At 42.4% G+C, this 20,227-nt stretch overlaps 1 protein-coding gene across 10 annotated transcripts in view; it reads right to left on the bottom strand.

Annotated features, from left to right (window-relative positions):
* LOC130290669 (ligand of Numb protein X 2-like) overlaps nucleotides 1-20,227 on the bottom strand; it is a 100,916-nt gene that overhangs the window by 27,747 nt on the left and 52,942 nt on the right. For all 10 annotated transcript variants that reach the window (XM_056538607.1, XM_056538611.1, XM_056538606.1 and 7 more), the window contains exons 3-6: nucleotides 17,286-17,479; nucleotides 17,000-17,196; nucleotides 8,014-8,388; nucleotides 5,405-5,581 (exon numbers count right to left, since the gene is read on the bottom strand). In XM_056538607.1, coding sequence (XP_056394582.1) covers nucleotides 5,405-5,581; nucleotides 8,014-8,388; nucleotides 17,000-17,196; nucleotides 17,286-17,479 — 943 coding nt within the window. The remainder of the gene's footprint in view (nucleotides 1-5,404; nucleotides 5,582-8,013; nucleotides 8,389-16,999; nucleotides 17,197-17,285; nucleotides 17,480-20,227) is intronic.

Raw genomic sequence — 20,227 nt, 5'->3', positions numbered from 1 at the left:
GTTTGAGACCCCTGATCTAGGGGTATAATGAGAATTATTTTAGTTTTGTTAGAGGTTTAGCAATGTGGTGAAAATATGAAACTACACCGGCCAAAGTATTCATTTATAGGTATAATAGGACATTTTAGTTTTGTTAGGGATTTGCCAATTTGATTTTTGGAAATAATGTAATGGAGAAAAAGGGGAAATTACTGAATTGCTCACTAATAAGTAATAATGTAATGCGTTTAGGGTTATCCAAAGTAATTGTAAAAATAAGACGTGTGTTGAATTTTGAAACCTTCTTGAATGCACAGACCGGGCTTGTGGGGACATGTCTTACAGTAGTGTATGGTGTCTCTTCTAATGACAGGTTTGGAGCATACCCAACACCTCTTCTGTATCCTACTCCCCCATTTTCTATGGGGAACTACTCCAGGAAAATGTTGCCCTGGTTTTATTCTGCTCTCCGATCCTGTGGCGCTGCTTCCTTCCCCTTCCTGATCCCCAAACAGATAGGCCTTGATAACATTTTCCTGAAATTGCAGGAATGTCCCTGTATTTCCTGCACGTTTGTACAGCACAAATAAATTATACATGGCAATTTGGAGGAGATGCAGTGCCAATTTCTTATACCAGGTCTGTGTTTTGCGAAGGGTAGTATATGGCTCCAAGACCTGATCAGACAGATCCACCCCTCCCGTGAACTTATTATAGTTCTGAATACAATCAGAACTTTAGGGGCTCTGTGGTACCATGGACCTGGACAGGGGTGAATCTGTCTGGGTGTATGGTGGTTAGTACAAGGACATCATGCTTGTCCCTGTACTTGACCAGCATCATGTTATCCTTATACACAGCCTTGCTTTCCCCCTTCTTCAACTTTTGCCATACAAAATTTTAGGGAAGATCCCTTTGGTTTTGCCTAATGGTACCACAGGCCACAGTACCCTTGGCAAACAGGCATTGTAGTAATGGGACACTAGTATAAAAATTGTCAAGGTAGATATTATACCCTTGATCTAGCAGGGGGTGAACTAGATCCCATACTATTTTTCCCGTTGTTTTAAGCACAGGGGGACACACTGGGGGCTCTATTGTCGAGTCTTTTCCCTCTTAGACTCTAAATTAGTGCATGTAGCCTGTTGCTCTCTCGCATAATTTATAAAGTTATACCCCATACTTGGCTCATTTGTTAGGCAGGTATTGCCTAAAGTGCAACCTTCCCTTGAAGTGCACAAGCGACTCGTCCACTGCAATTTCTTTTTCAAAGGTGTACACTTCTGAAAATTTTTGGTTTAAATAGTTGACAAGGGGCCGAATTTTAAATATGCGATCAAAACTGAGATCACTAGGGGGTGGGCAATTTTCATTATTAGCATAATGTAAGAATTTGTGGAGGACTTCAAACCGAGCGCTTGGCATGACAGCACTGGTATGGTAAATCATATTATTACTCCAATAAGAGCGAATTGTGGGCTTTTTAATTACGCCCATATTTAGCGAAAGGGCAATGCTAATCGACTCTTCTGAAAAAAAACCTTGTTTTAACCCCGTGGTGTTAACACGCATGCCTGCAGTGGCCACAAATTCAGGCAAATTGGGCATAAAGCTAGAAGCTGGAGCCCACTCAGAGATGGTACTAGGACCTGGCTCAGTACTATGCCTAGGATGGTGGCGAGGAGTTTCCTCCTCAGAATCAGTAGAGGAAGAAGAAGAGGGCAAATATAGCAACTCTTCAGTGTCTGAAACTGAGGAAGATGCCAAGGAGGCATATGCCTTCTCAGTGTTGTACCTGCAACGCCTTGACATATTTTCAGAAGACACTTTTAGTTTCGAAAAAACAGTGGCGAAGTGTCTCTGATGTACCAACACTAGTACAATATATATTTTATTGTATTTTATATTTAATTTTTTTGCGAAAAAAACCAACAACAAAATGTAACCACGCTGAAACAACAAAACTGTCACCACTGTCCTGAACCAATCCCTAGAACTAAGCTTGCAGTGAGACCAGTATGGGAAAAAACTAGAAACTCTAACAGCACCACTAGTGTTATTATATGTCATTAATATATATTCTTTTTTTTTAAATATTTTAACCGAATAAAAAAAAGGAATTAAACCCACAAATGGTACCGCTAATAGGAACAAAAAACTGAAGCAAACTGTCACTGCTATCACAAATCAGTGACAAATCACTACCACTGTACTGTTATAAAGCAAAACTTTAGCGCCACTAGAAATCAACACACAGCTGAGAACTGTCACTGCTGTCACAAATCAGTGTCGGACTAGGTAAAAACGTTAAAAGGGTAGTATGGAGGTGTAAGGTGGTGATGGGATGAAAGGGTGACAGACACTTCAGGGACACTGACAGTAATTTTTATTATTTGTTCTTCACTGTCACTGTTATGGTCAGTGACAGACTTAGATTTCTTCACTGTAGCCTGTGCACTATCACAGGCTACAGCAGCTGGTGAATGAATGAATGAGAAGAGGGTGAGGGTGAGGGCAGCCTTCAGTGGGTAAGGGGCACTGCTGGCACTGTAACACTTTTAAATAACCTTTTATATAACTGTCCTGTCACTGTTATATGCAGTGACAGTCACAATTTAGCTCTTCAATGCAGCCTGTCAGATCCCCAGGCTCCAGCACAAGGGATGGATGGAGTGAGGGCAACAACAGGGGTAAGGGGCACCACAACTCTTTTATATAACTTTTTCTTTAGCTTTTATTTTATTTTTTTTAAACACAATTTTATTAGTTTTCAATCAACTGAACAACAGACAGATAAACAGTTCCGGTAGACCCTCCCCCTCCTCTACCCAACATAGTCATGCCAAAGGAACAGCTGTACAAGAACTGAAACAAATATGAATATTTGAGCGAAGGGGGGCCCACCCAGAACAACCACACATAAAGACCACACTACAGACAAGTCCATTCCCACACACACACAGCCAAACACACCCTAGGGGCTCCACAATTCCCATCTAGCCATTCAATGTCTGTGAGGCTCCCAGAACTGGAGGATCAGTAGAGACATCCAACAACAACCATGGTGCACAGACCTTGTCAAATTTTTTGGGACATTTCCTACTGACATAAAGGGCATGATATAAGGGGACATATTTGTTAACTAGGGCTATCCACCGGGCCAGAGGTGGTGAGGACACATCCTTCCAGGCCATCACTATAAATTTGCGTGCACAAAACAATAGGAAGCTGACCAAAATGCATGCTCTGTGCACCGAGGACCAGCAGGGCTCTGTGCACCGAGGACCAGCAGGGCTCTGTGCACCGAGGACCAGCAGGGCTCTGTGCACCGAGGACCAGCAGGGCTCTGTGCACCGAGGACCAGCAGGGCTCTGTGCACCGAGGACCAGCAGGGCTCTGTGCACCGAGGACCAGCAGGGCTCTGTGCACCGAGGACCAGCAGGGCTCTGTGCACCGAGGACCAGCAGGGCTCTGTGCACCGAGGACCAGCAGGGCTCTGTGCACCGAGGACCAGCAGGGCTCTGTGCACCGAGGACCAGCAGGGCTCTGTGCACCGAGGACCAGCAGGGCTCTGTGCACCGAGGACCAGCAGGGCTCTGTGCACCGAGGACCAGCAGGGCTCTGTGCACCGAGGACAAGCAGGGCTCTGTGCACCGAGGACAAGCAGGGCTCTGTGCACCGAGGACAAGCAGGGCTCTGTGCACCGAGGACAAGCAGGGCTCTGTGCACCGAGGACAAGCAGGGCTCTGTGAAGTGAGGCTCTGTGACACACCCCTGGCTCACATATCAGGATGATTGACAAGCCAGGAGCCTGCACAGAGCCCTACTTTTCCTGCCCATACTTACTGTATTTGGTCTACTCACAGAGACAACAGGCAATGGCAGAAGGGACAAAAAATGTTCACCCACAAATATACACATTGTTTAACCAATGTATATTACAAATATACATATAATGTTATCATTTACATTATATAAAAAGTTTTTGCTAATGACAATGTGGTGGCCCAGTATGAGAGTGGTTACCCAGTACCCTTGCTGCCCTGTCAGGCAGCCTCCCTGCAGTGTCCCCCGGCCCCCCCCCTGCATTTGTTCTACTGTAATTGTATATTATCCCCTATGTTATGTATATAAGAATGTTGTATCTTTAAGAAAGGTTAACATGTGATCATGTTAGTTTTAGGTTGTCATGTGAGTTTTCATGTGGAGGTATCAGTGACCAGGTGACTTAAAGGGGTTATCCACCATAAGGTGATTTTAGTACGTACCTGGCAGGCAGTAATGCACATGCTTAGGTAGGGTCTGCACTTGTCTTGGGGCTAAATGGCTTTATTGTGAGATTAACATAATATTGTGGCTAGCTTTTTGTGAACTGGTATTTCCTGTTTGACTTTTCTTTTTTTGACTACAAATCCCACAATTCCATTTTCCTTCCTCCCAAACATCAGCCATCCCACCCATTGAAACTTAAATGGGTTGCATCCATTCAAAAGACCTGTCCCTTTCAATCAGGGTGCATACAGCTGTTGCATTAGTTGCTGATTGATCTCTCTCCCACCAAGCGATCACTCCACCCATTGAAGCAGACAGGCTCCCTGTAATCAGCTGACTAGTGAGTCAGGTCTCGGCCGCATTGCAACCTGGGAAAAATCTGAGACAACAGTCATTTTGTATGCTGGTAAAAATAAATATTGGAGTGAAAATCACAGAAGAATTGTGAGAAAACAGTCACATACAGGTACAGACACTATATTAGGAACTACACTAACTTTACAGCCCCTGTAGCATAGTCAAATAAAAAAAATTTAAGGGTGACCAATGGGACCCCACCAGAGTCTCCCCCATAAAAGCCCAGGGAGAAGTCTCTTCTCTCTCTTAGTTCCTGAGTCATTGCTGAGGTGCAGTTGAGCCTAAGATTGTGTCTGGAGTCATAGGAGGCCTCAAGTCAAGTCTTCAGAACAAGTTACAAGTAAGCTAAAGTCACAGCTTAGTCTTTCTCCATTTAAGTCAAGTCAGTCACTGTCATCTATTGTCAAGTCAACGTGGCCTGCACTAAATTGTCCAAAACCACTGTAAGTCCCAGCAAGCCCTTAAGGTCTCTGAAGTCACTGGTCCCCTCTGAGGCCCGGCTACACTGTATAGACTGTACCATTTGTCACTCAGTAAAGCTACCGTTGTCGGTAACTTGGCGTCAGAGTCATTATTGCCCCCGTGCCTAGTCCAGGATCCAACGGTAAACCTTCGGGTGGTATTGAGGATAAACCGCACCCTGGTGTCACAAATACAAGGGGTTAATGCCATCTGCCCCTAGGGTAATTCCATCTGCCCTGCATCACACCCCCATACCACAACAGGTACATTTTAAATTCAGTAAAGTGTGGCACCTCACCCATTGGGACAAACAATTTGAAAATGAATAGCTCACCCTCTGTGTGGACTTCCTTCTACATGGCTGTAGACTTGGCCTCTTCCGTGCATGGACAGGACTTTCGCCATTGCTACTACTACTGCTACTTCCAGATGAAGTTCCTTCTTCATTGACTATCATTGGCTGCACAATGCTTTGTCTAAGGACAACAAAGTTAACCCGTGCCTCACTCATCTAAAAGAGGACATACAAAACAATAATCATTCTGAAGTTCCATAAAGAAGGTAAACAGTACATATTTAAAGTGCAACTATTCCCTCTGTATGAGGTACTGAGCTGCCCACCTCAACAGCGAGGGCATAGAGACATGGGAAAGACTTACCTTTACTTACTGTGGCCCCGATGTGTAAACTTATGTCGTGGCTGTTTTCTAATCCAGTGAAACAGTCAGAGAGACCAGGCCCTGACCTGCTCCCAACATGGAGCCCTGTACGTCAATCACGCGGGTCAGGGTGTGGTAGACGATTCGGCTGGATAAGAAAACAGCTGCAATATAAGTTTACAAACGTTGCCCATAGTAAGTAAAGGTACCGCCTGTCACATCTCCTTATGCCCTAACGGAAAAGGCCGCTCTGTACCTCATATGGAGGGGACAGTTACACTTTTATAAAATTCAATAGTTATGCAGAGCAGTGTAATTTACATTCTTATATACTATATGGACCTGCTATATTTCCTGTATCTGCTATTAAGTGCAATGCGAGAGAACAATTAACTCTTTCAGCCAATCACCAGCTTTGAAAAATATTATGTCACACACAACACTTTTCAGAGTTGCCCACTGGCAGTGAGGGGTCATATGATACACCATTTGACTTTATAAAACTAGGACATGCATTTCTTTTAGTCCCCTTTTTGGCACTTGGGGTTGGTGAGAGTGTAGTTGTACTACCTAATATTACTCTACAGTATAAGGATATCACACAAATGTCATTTTTATAGGTCTGTTAGGCTTCTTTCACACTACCGTTATGTCCCTGCATTTTAACAGCCGTTTTTCTGCTGAAAGAGGTCATGAAAACATTGACAAAATAACTGAACATAACGGATGCTAACGGCTGACCAATGTCCGTTGTTTTAACGAGCATTCTGTCAAAATAACGGACATGTTCCATCCGTTATCACCCATTATGTCATCTGTTATAGTCTGTTATTTTAGGTCTTATTTTGTATGTGCAGTACAAATAACAGCTAATAATGGACGTTAAAATAACGGGCACTAATGGATGTCAATTGTGAACATAGATTTCACCCATAGACTTCAACGTAAAAATTTTAACGACCATTATTCCACCATTATTTTGGACGGGGAAAAAAATTAGTGCATGCACCTTTTTTTTGTGCCATCAAAAATAACGTCCGTTAGTCATAACGGGAAATAACTGATGCTGCAGGATGGTCAAAAATCCCATCCCACTGAGATTAATGAGATTTTATGATAGCCATATTAGGGACTTTTAGACGGGAGTTCATAACAGGAGTTTTTGGAGGGTGACAACAGTAGTGTGAAAGGGGCCCTATAGTGACAATTTATCTTTAATCATGGTCCCATGACAATAAGCTGATAACAAAGTGCCCCCTGCTGGGACCACTAGGGTTATATTCAGGGCTCAAGTCCTGCAGGAACTCATGAGAACGGAGTTCCTGCAATTTTTCCACAGCAGGAACGCAGTTCCCATTAGCAGGAGTCATGCAGGACCAGCCCTTAAAGGGTTACTCTGCCCAAAGGATAGGGAATAAGATGTCTGTTCGCGGGGGTCCTGCTGCTGGGGACCCCGCAATCTCGGCTGCTGCACCCCAGACGCTCCGTGCCGGATGACTGGTTATGCAGGGCAGAGGCTCGTGATGTCACAGTAATGTCCCCTCAATGCAAGTCTATGGGAGGGGGTGTGACAGCCATCACCCCCCCTCCCATAAACTTGCATTGAGGGGCCATGACGTAATGAGCCTCTGACGCTTCCCTCAATGCTCTAAATGAACGACGAGCGGCAGGGAGAAGTGGGGGTCCCCAGCGGCAGGACCCCCGGGATCACACATCTTATCCCCTATCCTTTGGATAGGGGATAAGATGTTTAGTACCCCTTTAAGTGGAAATCTAGGGTGAGTCTCCACACTTTTGTTCCCAGGACTTGACCCCTGGTTATATTATTTGTGGGGAAAGCGTTCCATTTCCCTGCAGTGCCACTACAGGAGACATTTTTTCCTGATTAGAAGCTGATGAAATAAAACATGATCTTTTTTTCTATTCAGTTCCTATTTTCTTATTGTAATTTTTTTGCTTTTTTTTTGTACATTGTTTTGGCAGATGTGCTGTTTAAACAACATCTAGAGATATGCTTTACAGCAGGACCCATGGACATAGTCAGCAATAAAATGGACTTGTCCCATTCAGACAAATTGAAGACGCTACTGAGAATTCTTGGTGACCCTTTCAGAGGTAATTCTACAGGAAGGGGGATGCTGATCTGTGAATGGTGGTTGATCCAGTATTATCTCTACTTGTGTCACCTTTGATTGAACTTGTCTGTTCTGAGAAGAAAAGCATTAGTGGAAAATGATCTATACAGAACAGAAAGTCTCAGCTTAGTTTTAGCCCTTAGTATCACCTGGATAATCTGTGCTGCTGTCTCAGGAGTTCCATGCCGGAGATCATGACCATTAATAGATAAGACCTTATCATTACACTTTAGTCTTCCATCTTTTGCAGCGAGGCCACCATCTAATAAATCTAGAACAAAAACACCTGGCTCTTCTGTTTTCCTAACCAGCTTGATCCCTAGAGGTTCTGAACGATCCCGCTTCAGTAGAGTAACTTGGATCACTTCTTTGCATGCACTAGCTGCTGTGGTTCCCTCTGCTCGTTGAGCTCTTTGTGAAAAACCTTTCTCTTGCAGGGCAGTGAGGCATAGGACAGAAGAAGGCTGTCGGAGCAAGACAATTGCTTGGCTGTGGGACACATTAGTAATGTTTATTCCATTAACCTGAAAATTGAAAAAATTTATTTGTTATTAGCTACAAACATATACAAGTAAAACAGCTCCCAGGACCATGGGACCATGGGACCATGACCATAGCTTTGTTTCTTATGCCTATTAAAAATACATGCACACCTGGCCAAACATTCATGTGCATCAGGAAATCAAATTTTTTTTTAACACTTTTTATGTCCCCATAGGGGACCAGTCATTGCAATCAGTTGATTGCTAATACTGTGCAGTGCTATGCATAGGACACAGCACTGCTCAGTATTATCGGTGATCTTCTGCTCTGGTCTGCTCGATCTCAGAGCAGAGCAGAAGACCCCGGGAGACGGCCAGAGCAAGGTGAGGAGACCTCCGTCCGCCATGCTGGATGATCGGATCCCCGCGACACCGCCGCGGGCGATCCGATCATCCATTCAAAGTACTGCAATGCCGCAGATGCCGTGATCTGTATTGATCACGGCATCGGAGGGGTTAATGGCGGACTTCCGTGCGATCGCGGATGCCCGCCATTACCGGCGGGTCCCTGGCTGCTGCTCGCGATCATGTCGGCGCGTAAATGTACGTCATGGTGCGTTAAATACCACGTCACCATGACGTACATTTACGTCCATTGTCGTTAAGGGGTTAAGGACGCAGCCCTTTTTTGCAAATCTGACTGTCTCACTGTCACTTTAAGCATTAATTACTCTGGGATGCTTTCACCTTTCATTCTGATTCCGAGAATGCTTTTTCATGACATATTCTACTTTAACATCATGGTACATTTTTGCCGCTATTTGCATCCTTTTTTGGTGAAAAATCCCCACATTTCTTGAAAAATTCATTTTGCATATTTCTAACTTGGAAACTCTCTGCTTGTAAGGAAAATGGATATTCCAAATAAATTATATATTGATTCACAAATACAATATGTCTACTTTATGTACTTTAAGTTGACATATTTTAACTTTTTGAAGACATTAGAGGGCGAAAGTTCAGCAGCAATTTTCAACATTTTTAACAAAAATTTCAAAATCTGAATTTTTCAGGGACCAGGTAAGTTTGAAGTGGATTTGAGGGGCCTTTCTGTGAGAAATACCCCATAAATGACCCTATTATAGCAACTGCACCCCTCAAAGTATTCAAAATTACATTCAGAAAGTTTGTTAACCCTTTAGGTGTTTCACAAGAATAGCAGCAAAGTGTAGGAAAAAATCTAAATCTGCATTTTTTACACTAACATGTTTTTGTAGACCCATATTTTTTTTTATTTTTACAAGGGGTAAAAGGAGAAAAAGCCCCCCAAAATTTGTAACCCATTTTCTCTCGAGTAAGGAAATACCTCATATGTGGCCATAAAGTGCTCCGTGGGTGCACTAGAGGGCTCAGAAGGGAAGGAGCGACAATGGGATTTTAAAGAGCGAATTTTGCTGAAATGGTTTTTCCCCCATGGCGCCAGAACAGCAAAAAACACCCCACATGGCACACTATTTGGAAATCAACACTCCTCAAGGAACGTAACAAGGGGTACAGTGAGCCTTAACACCCCACAGGTGTTAGACGAATTTTCAATAAAGTTGGACATGAAAATTTTTATTTTTTTCACTAAAATGCTGGTTACCCCAAATTTTCATTTTCACAAGGGGAAATGGGTAAAAATGTCCCCCAAAATTTGAAACCCCATTTCTCTTGAGTAAGGAAATATATCATATGTGGATGTAAATTGATCTGCGAGTGCATTAGAGGGCTCAGAGTGGAAGGGGCGACATTGGGCTTTTGGAAAGCAAATTTTGCTGAAATTGTCTTTACGGGGCATGTCTCATTTAGGAAAGGCCACGGTGCCAGAAAAGCAGAATACACCCAACATGGCATACTATTTAGGAAACTACACCCCTCAAGGAATGTAACAAGGGGTGCAGTGAGCATTTACACCCCACTGGCTTTGACAGATCTTTGTTACATTTTTCATTTTCATGGACCACTGTTCCAAAAATCTGTCAGACACCTGTGGGGTGTAAATGCTCACTGTACCCCTTGTTAAGTTCCGTGAGGGGTGTAGTTACCGAAATGGGGTCACATGTATGTTTTAATTTTTTTGCGTTTATGTCAGAACCGCTGTAACCAACGGCCACCCCTGTGCAAATCACCAGTTTAGGCCTCAAATGTACATAGTGCGCTCTCACTCCTGAGCTTTGTTGTGCGCCCGCAGAGCATTTAACGCCCACATATGGGGTATTTCCGTACTTGGGAGAAATTGAAGTATGGGGCAACACCAGAATGTTAGTGTAAAAAAATTAAATTAAATTTACACTAACATGCTGGTGTAGACCCCAACTTTACCTTTTCATAAGGGGTAAAAGAAGAAAAAGCCACCAAAAATTTGCAATTTCTCCTGAGTACGAAGATACCCCATGTGTGGCCCTAAACTGTTGCCTTAAAATACAACAGGGCTCCGAAGTGAGAGAGCACCATGCGCAGTTGAGGCTTAGAATAGGGATTTTCATAGGGGTGTACCCGGATGCAAGCGTTACACTTGCCTCCTCCACCAAAAATACTGTGCGTCAGTTTTCCCCAAACAGGGTGTCTCCAGCTGTTGCAAAACTCCCAATACACCATGGTGTAGTGTATATGTAGGGTTTTACTCTTTATTATGTGGTAGTGAAGTGTAGTGTTTTTAGGGTACATTCCCATGGGCGGGGGTTTACAGTGTGTATAGACCGTGCATGCTGGGAGTTGTAGTTCTGCAACAGCTGGAGGCACACTGGTTGGGATTGGGAGACACTGGAGTTAGGTAACAGACTAATGCTGTGTATCCTCACCACTGTCTGTTTCCTAACTCAGTGTTTCCCAAATGTGTGCCTCCAGCTGTTGCAAAACTACAACTCCCAGCATGCATGGTCTGTCAGTGCATGCTGGGAGTTATAGTTTTGCAACAGCAGGAGACACACAGGTTGGGAAACACTGAGTTAGGAAAAAGACAATGTTTCCCAACCAGTGTGCCTCCAGTTGTTGCAATACTACAACTCCCAGCATGCCCACACAGCCGGAGGACATGTTGGGAGTTGTAATTATGCAACAACTGGAGGAGAACAGTTTGGAGACCACTGTGTAGTGGTTTCCAAACTGTAGCCCTCCATATGTTACAAAACTTCAACTCCAAGCATGCCTAGACTGCCCAAGCATGCCAGATGTTGCTGAACTACAACTCCCAGCATGCCTGGACAGTCTCGGCATGCTTTGAATTGACATCTGGAGCGCTACAGTTTGGACACCACTGTATAGTGGTCTCCAAACTGTGCCCTTCCAGATGCTGCAAAACTACAACTCCCAGCATGCTGAGACTGTCCAGGCATGCTGGGAGTTGTAGTTCTGCAACATCTGAAGGGCCAGATGTTACAGAGCTACAAGTCCCAGCATGCCTGTTCTGTCTGGGCATGCTGAGAGCTGTAGCTTTGCAACATCTGGAAGGACACAGTTTGGAGACCACTGCACAGTGGTCTCCAAACTGTGGTCCTTCAGATGTTGCAAAACTACAACTCACAGCATGCTCAGACAGCCAAAGGCTGTCTGGGCATGCTGGGAGTTGTAGTTTTGAAACTCCTAGAAGCTGCAGTGAAGATCACTTTACGGCGATCTTCACTGCAGCATCTGACACAGCCGCACCACCACTTGCCTGCCGCCAGTCCTGGTCCCCGCGTGATCGGAGGTAACTGCTGCCGGTCCCCGCCACCTCCACGGCCCCCGCACCTCGCCGCCATCTTCCCCAGCTCTTCCCGGGGCGGGCAGAGAGGGGGAAATAAACTTTCACCCCCGCCCCTTCCCTGCGATTCCCGATCAGTCCTGATTGGCCAACCACAGGGGATAGGAGGAGGTAGTCTCTGACAGCTCCGATCATCCCTATTTTCCGGGCTATCGGGTCAACAGAGACCCGATCAGCCAGGAATCGCCGCAAGTCGCTGATCTGAATTGATCGGCGATTTGCGGCGATTGCCAACATGGGGGGGGGGTCCCCCCAGGCATTTGCACTGGATGCCTGCTGAATGATTTCAGCAGGCATCCTGGTCTGGTCCCCGCCTGCCGCATGGCGGGGAACGAAATTCCCACAGGCATACAGGTATGCCCTTGGTCCTTAAGTACCAGGGAGCAAAGGCGTACCTGTACGCCCTCTGTCCCCAAGAGGTGAAAGGAGTTCTCTGGTGGAAATTTTTTTTATAAAAATAACTGGTGCCAGAAAGTTAAACAAATCTCTCTATGACTTCTATTTAAAGTCTTAATCCCTCCAGTACTTATCAGCTGCTGTATACTACAGAGGAAGTTGTATTTCTTTCTGGAGTTCCTTTCTGTCTGACCACAGTGCTCTCGGCTGACACCTCTGTCTGTATCAGGAATTGTCCAGAGCAGGAGCAAATCCCCTTAGCAAACCTCTCCTGCTCTGGACAGTTCCTGATACGGACAGAGGTGTCAGCAGAGAGCACAGTGGTCATACTGAAAAGAGCCCCAGAAAGAAATACAACTTCCTCTGGAGCATAAAGCAGCTGATAAAAACTGGAAGGATTAAGATTTTTAAATAGAAGTAATTTACAAATCTGTCTGACTCCAGTTGATTAAAAAAAAAAAAAAAAAAATGTTTTCCACTGGTTTAACCCCTTTCAGAATATGTTGTTGGTGGAAAATAAGTAGAAGACAGAGGTTAAGTTTAGTAAAAACAGAATTCTTAAACTGACTGGAGCTGTTTGATAGCTGTTGAGGGTAACACTACCCAAATCAGAAAAGCTTGGAAAGGGGTTGTATAAATGAATTTCACACTTAGTTTTTATTCACTTTTACCACGTATACCAGGGGACATGTTGTAGATTAACTTTTATTGTTTGAATGACTTCCAAATCAGCATGGAAACTTTGTTTATTCACCAACAAGATAATGTTCTTCTGCCAGCCTCCTAGCTTTCTCATTTAATCTACTGTGAACTATGTATGTTATCTCCATGCCATCTATACTCAGTGGGGGACATTTATCAAAACCTGTGCAGAGGAAGAGTGGTGCAGTTGCCCATAGCAACCAATCAGATTGCTTCTTTCATTTTCCACAGGCCTCTGCACAGGTTTTGATAAGTCTCCCCCAGTGTGTTTATTTGTCCTAGTGCCTATATACATGTGTATATTATAAACCAGCTGTCCCTGAGAAGCACATTACATCATGAGAGATTAGTATAATATACAATTATGTCTTGCTGGAGGAATGAATCTTATTACTAGTAATTGACATATCTCAAACCTCACCTCAATAATGCCTCAAGGGATTTTTAGTTGTTACACCCATTCCATAAATGGAGAGGATGAACGTTGTGCACTCGGTTGTAAGCTGATGCCTTGTGCCTAATGGTTTAATAAGGAACGGTCAGGCTGAAATGACTACTTCTATGAAACTGCATAAATGTAAAACTTCAGGAGCCCAAATTTTTTTTTTACCTTTATTGTCGTCTTACAATCTAGAGTTTATAAGCACAGTCTAATATTTTGAGAAACTACATGTGCACATTAAACTTAAAGATCTTACCAGTGACATACTCTCTGGAACGGGATTGCACAGTTTTTGGCAAATTCATTTATATGCCCTTTAAAGGCTTCGGGTATCTTTGTGTAGCTCCAGTGCTTTATGTTTAGCTCTAAAAGAAAACACTTTGGGGGAGTATGCGGGCTCAAGATGCACCAAGGTGCTGGCCTCTTAATAAACCAAGCTCATTGGTGACAGTGTGCGCGTAGACTCCAGCAGTAATGTACGCCAGCATCTGCCATAAATTATAGTAAATGTACTGTGCTGCAGCTGCCTTGACCACTTACACTTGGACCTGCCCACTTAAAAAAAAAGTGCCAAATGTGGTGTACAACCACCAAAATGTCTAATTTTTGCACAAATAAGCTTTGCACAACAATTTGCAACTGACACATGCATTAGTAAATCCCTATCTTTGTGTACACCCCAAAGGTAGGGATTTGACAAGTTAAACATTTGACAAGACAAGCTCAGTATGCTTTCTGTCAAAATAAATGACACCATAGCAGGACCTATTGGCCCCATTATAAGTTGTGGAAGGGGGGGGGCGGGGGTTTGATCAGGCTCCATTGGTGTCCATAGATCCAAGACAAAGTCATTCTCACCATTCTGCTCCTATGATGGAACAAAGAATCGATGATACAGATGTCAGCCTGATGGGGTTGACAAAAGTAGAGTATACTATTAAGGGAGGGCAAGCCATATGAGACATAACATGTTTCACAGTGGCAGTGAGCTCTGGACTTGTAGGTCTACAAACGTGCTAGCAACAGATGAAGAAACCGCTATAAATATCTGCAAAAAAGGTGCAGATATGCTTTAAAGGGAATATATCACCTAGATATAATTTGTACTGATATGAGACAGATACTGAAACCTGTTCTTCTCTCTAATATGTTTCTATTTTCAGATTGTAATTTATTTATTAAATTTGTGCACTTTATTTTGGGGCTCTTTCTTGCCTGAGCTGTTTTTTTTTAACATAAAAACATGATATACAGCAGGCCTAATAGGCCCAGGTGACATGGGACTGAAGCTGCCCCATTCAGATTAATGGGAAAGGGCATGGTCTAGGCATACTTTATGAACTTTTCAGAGATCATTCTACAGAGGAGGAAGCTGATCTGTGAGCAACAGCTTTTGTGTACCTATACACTGTTGTCATCGCATTGAACTCCTGTCTGTGTTGATAAGGAGAGCACTGCTGGGAAGTGATCTGTACAGAATAGAAAGTCTCAGCTGACTTTTGGGCCTTGTGGCCAGAATAGAATCTAGATGTTACTCAGATATGAGGGTTTATAGTCAGTCTGACAATTTAGTTAAAGGAGAAGTGTCATGGTGATTTTTTTATTTTTTTTTAATCAACTGGTGTCAGAAAGTTAAACAGATTTGTAAATTAGTTCTATTTAAAAACTGTAATCCTTCCAATACTTATCAGCTGCTATATACTACAGAGGAAGTTCTTTTTTTTATTATTATTTATTTTCTGTCTGACCACAGTGCTCTCTGCTGACACCTCTGTCCATGTCAGGAACTATCCAGAGCAGGAGCAAATCCCCATAGAAAACCTCTTCTGCTCTAGAAAGTTCTGACATGGACAAAGGTGTCAGCAGAGAGCACTGTAGTCAGACAGAAAATACATTCAAAAAGAAAAGAACTTTCTCTGTAGTATACAGAAGCTGATAAGTACTGGAAGGATTAATATTTTTAAATAGAAGTAATTTACATATCTGTTAAACTTTATATCACCAGTTGATTTTAAAAAAATATACCCCTTTAATGATTAAATGGCCGTGGACTTTAATAATGGGAGTGACTGGGCAGGATTATAGAGGGGGTATAAAGGTTTAACATTCAAATAACATTGTTTGTGGTTTGTATAGGAATAGTACACCAAGAATGTAACTTATTCATGTACCTTCCACTGCTAAAAGTGCATCAATAAATGTTTACGTGAAAGAGAAAACCAGTTGCGTAATGCTGAAAACACATTTATATCTGCAAGCTCAGCCATTACTGTAAATATATAACTTATTTCCAAAAAATGTATGGTACATGCACCAGTGGTTGGTACAAAAGTTATGAAAACAAAGAGTGTTAACAGCTGCATGCATGTAAATAAGTCACCAGTACGCCCACCACCCTCTTAGTACAAACAAAGATGTCCATTCTCTCCAGAATATATTCTACAGGAAAAAAAAGTAGGAGGTACTTGTTGACATTGTGCCCAAAATAAACAAGCCCACAACCTGTATAAAGCTTGCACATTTTTGCCAAGCATCAACTAATTCTTCATATAGAGGTGTTTGGATTGAACAGGCCAACTAATCCCTCATATACAGGTTTATGGATCGAACAACACAACTAATACCTCATATACAGGTTTATGGATTGAACAACACAACTAATACCTCAAGTTTATCATGCTGTAGGATAAGTGTTATCAGTCCTTAGTGTGGCAAACTTGGAAGGTGCCAAGCAATCTTCATAGACCCCCATGACTATTAGAATGAGCAGGGAGAAGCATGCGGCTGAGCTTTTCACTCCCCAGCTCCGATTGCACTGGACGGACTATGGAGCCCATATCTAGTGTTAACAAGATGGAGATCGCAGAAGACAGGGAGTGAAGAGCATAGCAATGCGCTTATCCCTGCTTGTTCTAATGATCAATGGGGGTCTTAGCACTGAGACCCTAACCACAACTGTTGACATGTCTATCTGATAGTTCAAAAGTTTTTTGTTTTTTTTGAATGAGATGAAAACTTTATCTGAAAACTACAAGCCTAAGAAACCTGCATAAAAAGAAAGAACATCTCAAATAAGAGTAATCTAAGAAGCACTGAGGCTACATACCTCTACCTCTATGGTCAAAAGTGCAGTCTACATTATTCAGTTTCTTATGCCTAGATATCAGGGGGTAGTAAAAAATATATAATAAAGGAGAGGTTATATTATCAGCTGGCCTATTCCTGAAGCCATATTATAGCATGAACCAAAAGCTTTTGTGTACGGCTAAAGTACAGTAAAATGTAGATGAATAACTAGTCAACCAAGAAGAATATTTGGTAGAACATACCTCCAGAATGTGGTCTCCTGGCATAAGCCGACCATCTGTTGCAATCAAGGAATCTTTAAGCACTTCCTGTACCACAATATTTCCCAGAGGAGTATCTCTACCCCCAACAATCCGCATGCCCAGCTCCTCTTCAGGGTCATCACGATGTATCTCGATTGTACTTGTCTCAGCTACTAGACTAGTCCTGTGAGGTTGATCTTTAAATTTAAAAAAGACATGTACGTTTAATAAAAATATTTGATAGAAACTACCTCCATTCTGAATGCTCACCAAACTCTGCATTTACCGTCATCATGTTCATCAAATGCTGGATTCACCAGTCCTGGCTCAGATGTCCCCAGAGAAACCACAGCAGCCAGTGAAGATTCTGCTAGAACACTAGCAATGTCACTTGGCTGGGATGCATCAGCCTCACTGGGATCTTTGATGGGGGTGATCTTCTTCTCTCTTTCGGCTCTGTATTTTCTGAGGCCTGCACATCTGATACACAATAAATAAATCAGTAAGTCATTTTAGCAGTCACTGCCACCTTAAAAAAAAACATTAAATATAATGCACCACTACTGTCTAAAAATGTGAGTGTAACAAGAATAAGAAGCTGTGATAGGAAACTTCCACTTCATGCTCCCTCCATACAGCTGTAAGGGGGAGAAATAATAATCTCCCCACCTCATAGCCACTAACACAGATTGTGGAGTTAAGAGACTAAATTGTAATTCTCTTATTTTACAGCGTCATCTGTAGCTATTCACAAGCATGCAGAGTAATTATTTTAGTAGGAAGGATTTATACAGCATGCAATGACATGTACTGTGTTACTATTATGGATACTATGGGACCTAGTGGGCTTTTAGTTTTTATGTTGGACAAACTGCATACAGTGTAAATCATATGTCAGTGATGCTCATCCTTTGTGAAACAATTTACATCATATTATCAGCCATGTGAGAAAAAATATTTTTGTTGCCCCAAACCCTGAGGGAAATAAACAACAAGAAAGTCTGTATCTTCTTTAATAAATATATACATTTCTAAGACTTTGTATATTTTGTAATGATGTTCCACAAACTTCAGGACAAATATTGGATAATTCACTGTGTCTTGAGGTTTATTAAAAGCATGCACTTTGGGCATAAAGCTTTGCTAATGTAAAATTGTTTCTGTAGACCTCATGACACGAGGGGGTAGGGGGGAGTTTATTATGCTCCTGAAGAAACGCCCCCAGCCTTCAGGAGAAGTGCAAGCAGAATGAGAGTAAAGTAATACATAGATCAAAAGCTATTTTGCATGTAAAAGCATGCAAATTATTATGTATACAGGTCTTAGGGCACATTACTACACAGACTTAAGCATATTTTAGTTTCTTTCTACTGACAGTAATGCTTTAACTTTTGTATCAAATGAGTCTACTAAAATGTATTTTGCATGTTGTCTGAAGACACAGAGTGGTTGAACATTCATCATATGGGAGGTTAATCTCTAAGCCTACGGTATTCCTTAGTCAGATACAAGACACAAGTTCAATCTATAAGTTATTAGGCCAGAACTTGGCTGTTTCCAAGTTTTCAGGTCAACAACAAGCGTCATAGTGAGAACATTGTGACTCCATAAATCAGTGTAATATTTACAGAGCGGTCCCTAGGCCGGGACTGTGTAATCATTTACCAGGGACTTGGCTTATACCACGCACCCTTGATCATCACAAACATACAGTTCAGTTAACTCAATATAAGGGAATATTGGCTACCTAAGCTTGACTTTATATATCTATGCTTCACTGATGCCAACTCTAAACACACTTTACACTATTATAATACAGTGAAAGAAAAATTATTTTATCACCAGATAAATTGAGCACCTCCTGCCATTTGAGACCACGTCTTTGTTGTTGTTTAAAAATTATTTTATCCTCTGCTGATTTTGTATGTTTACCCACTGACCTAGAAATGTTCAGTTCATAATAATAATGGGAGGTTTATTTAACCCCTTAAGGACTCAGTGTTTTTCGTTTTTGCATTTAAATTTTTTCCTCATCACCTTCTAAAAATCATAACGCTTTCAATTTTGCACATAAAATTCCATATTATGGCTTATTTTTTGCACCACCAATTATACTTTGCAGTGACAGTCATTTTACCCAAAAATCCACGGCGAAACAGAAAACAAATTCATTGTGCGACAAAATTGAAGAAAAAATTTCCTTTTGTAACTTTTGGGGGCTTCCGTTTCTACGCAGTGCATTTTTCGGTAAAAATAACACCTAATCTTTATTCTGTAGGTCCATGTGGTTAAAATGATACCCTACTTATATAGGTTGGATATTGTCATACTTCGGAAATAAATCATAACTACATGCAGGAAAATGTATATGTTAAAAATTCTCATCTTCTAACCCATATAACTTTTTTTTTTTTCTGCATACAGGCCGGTATGAGGACTATTTTTTTGCGCCGTGTTCTGAAGTTTTTATCGGTACAATTTTTGTATTGATCGGACTTTTTGATCGCTTTTTATTCATTTTTTCATGATATAAAAAGTGACCAAAAATACGCTATTTTGGACTTTGGAATTTTTTTGCGCGTACGCATTGACCGTGCGATTTAATTAATGAAATTTTTTTATAGTTTGCACATTTCCGTACGGGGCGATACCACAGATGTTTATTTTTATTTACACAGTTTTTTTTTAATGGGAAAAGGGGTGATTCAAAGTTTTATTAGGGAAGGGGTTAAAAGACCTTTGTGAACTTTTTTTTTTTCACTTTTTTTGCAGTGCTATAGCTCCCATAGGGACCTATAACACTGCACACACTGATCTCTTATGCTGATCCCTGCAAATCCATAGCTTTGAACGGATGAGTGAGATAGGGGCTCGATTGCTCAAGCCTGTAGCTCAGGCTTGGAGCAATCAAACCCCGATCGGACGCCACAGAGACAGGTAAGGAGACCTCTGCTTGAGTCCCAGATTTTATTGCGATGTCCCGATCAGCCCGACTGAGCTGCCGGGAAGCATTTACTTTCTCTTTCAGACGCGGCGGTCAAACTTGACCGCCGCATCTGAAGGGTTAATAGCGTGCGGCACAACGATTGGTGCCGCGGGCTGTTAGCCCAGGGTCCCAGCTATGAATAGCAGCCGGGACCGACCCGGTGTGATGCGGGGTCACGGCGTGACCTTGTTTTATACACCTGGACCGGGCTCAGGGCGTACAGGTACGCCCTGAGTCCTTAA

This window comes from Hyla sarda, chromosome 9, assembly GCF_029499605.1.
Source record: "Hyla sarda isolate aHylSar1 chromosome 9, aHylSar1.hap1, whole genome shotgun sequence".
Lineage (NCBI taxonomy): Eukaryota > Metazoa > Chordata > Amphibia > Anura > Hylidae > Hyla > Hyla sarda.
This window is presented reverse-complemented; position numbering and strand designations above follow the sequence as displayed.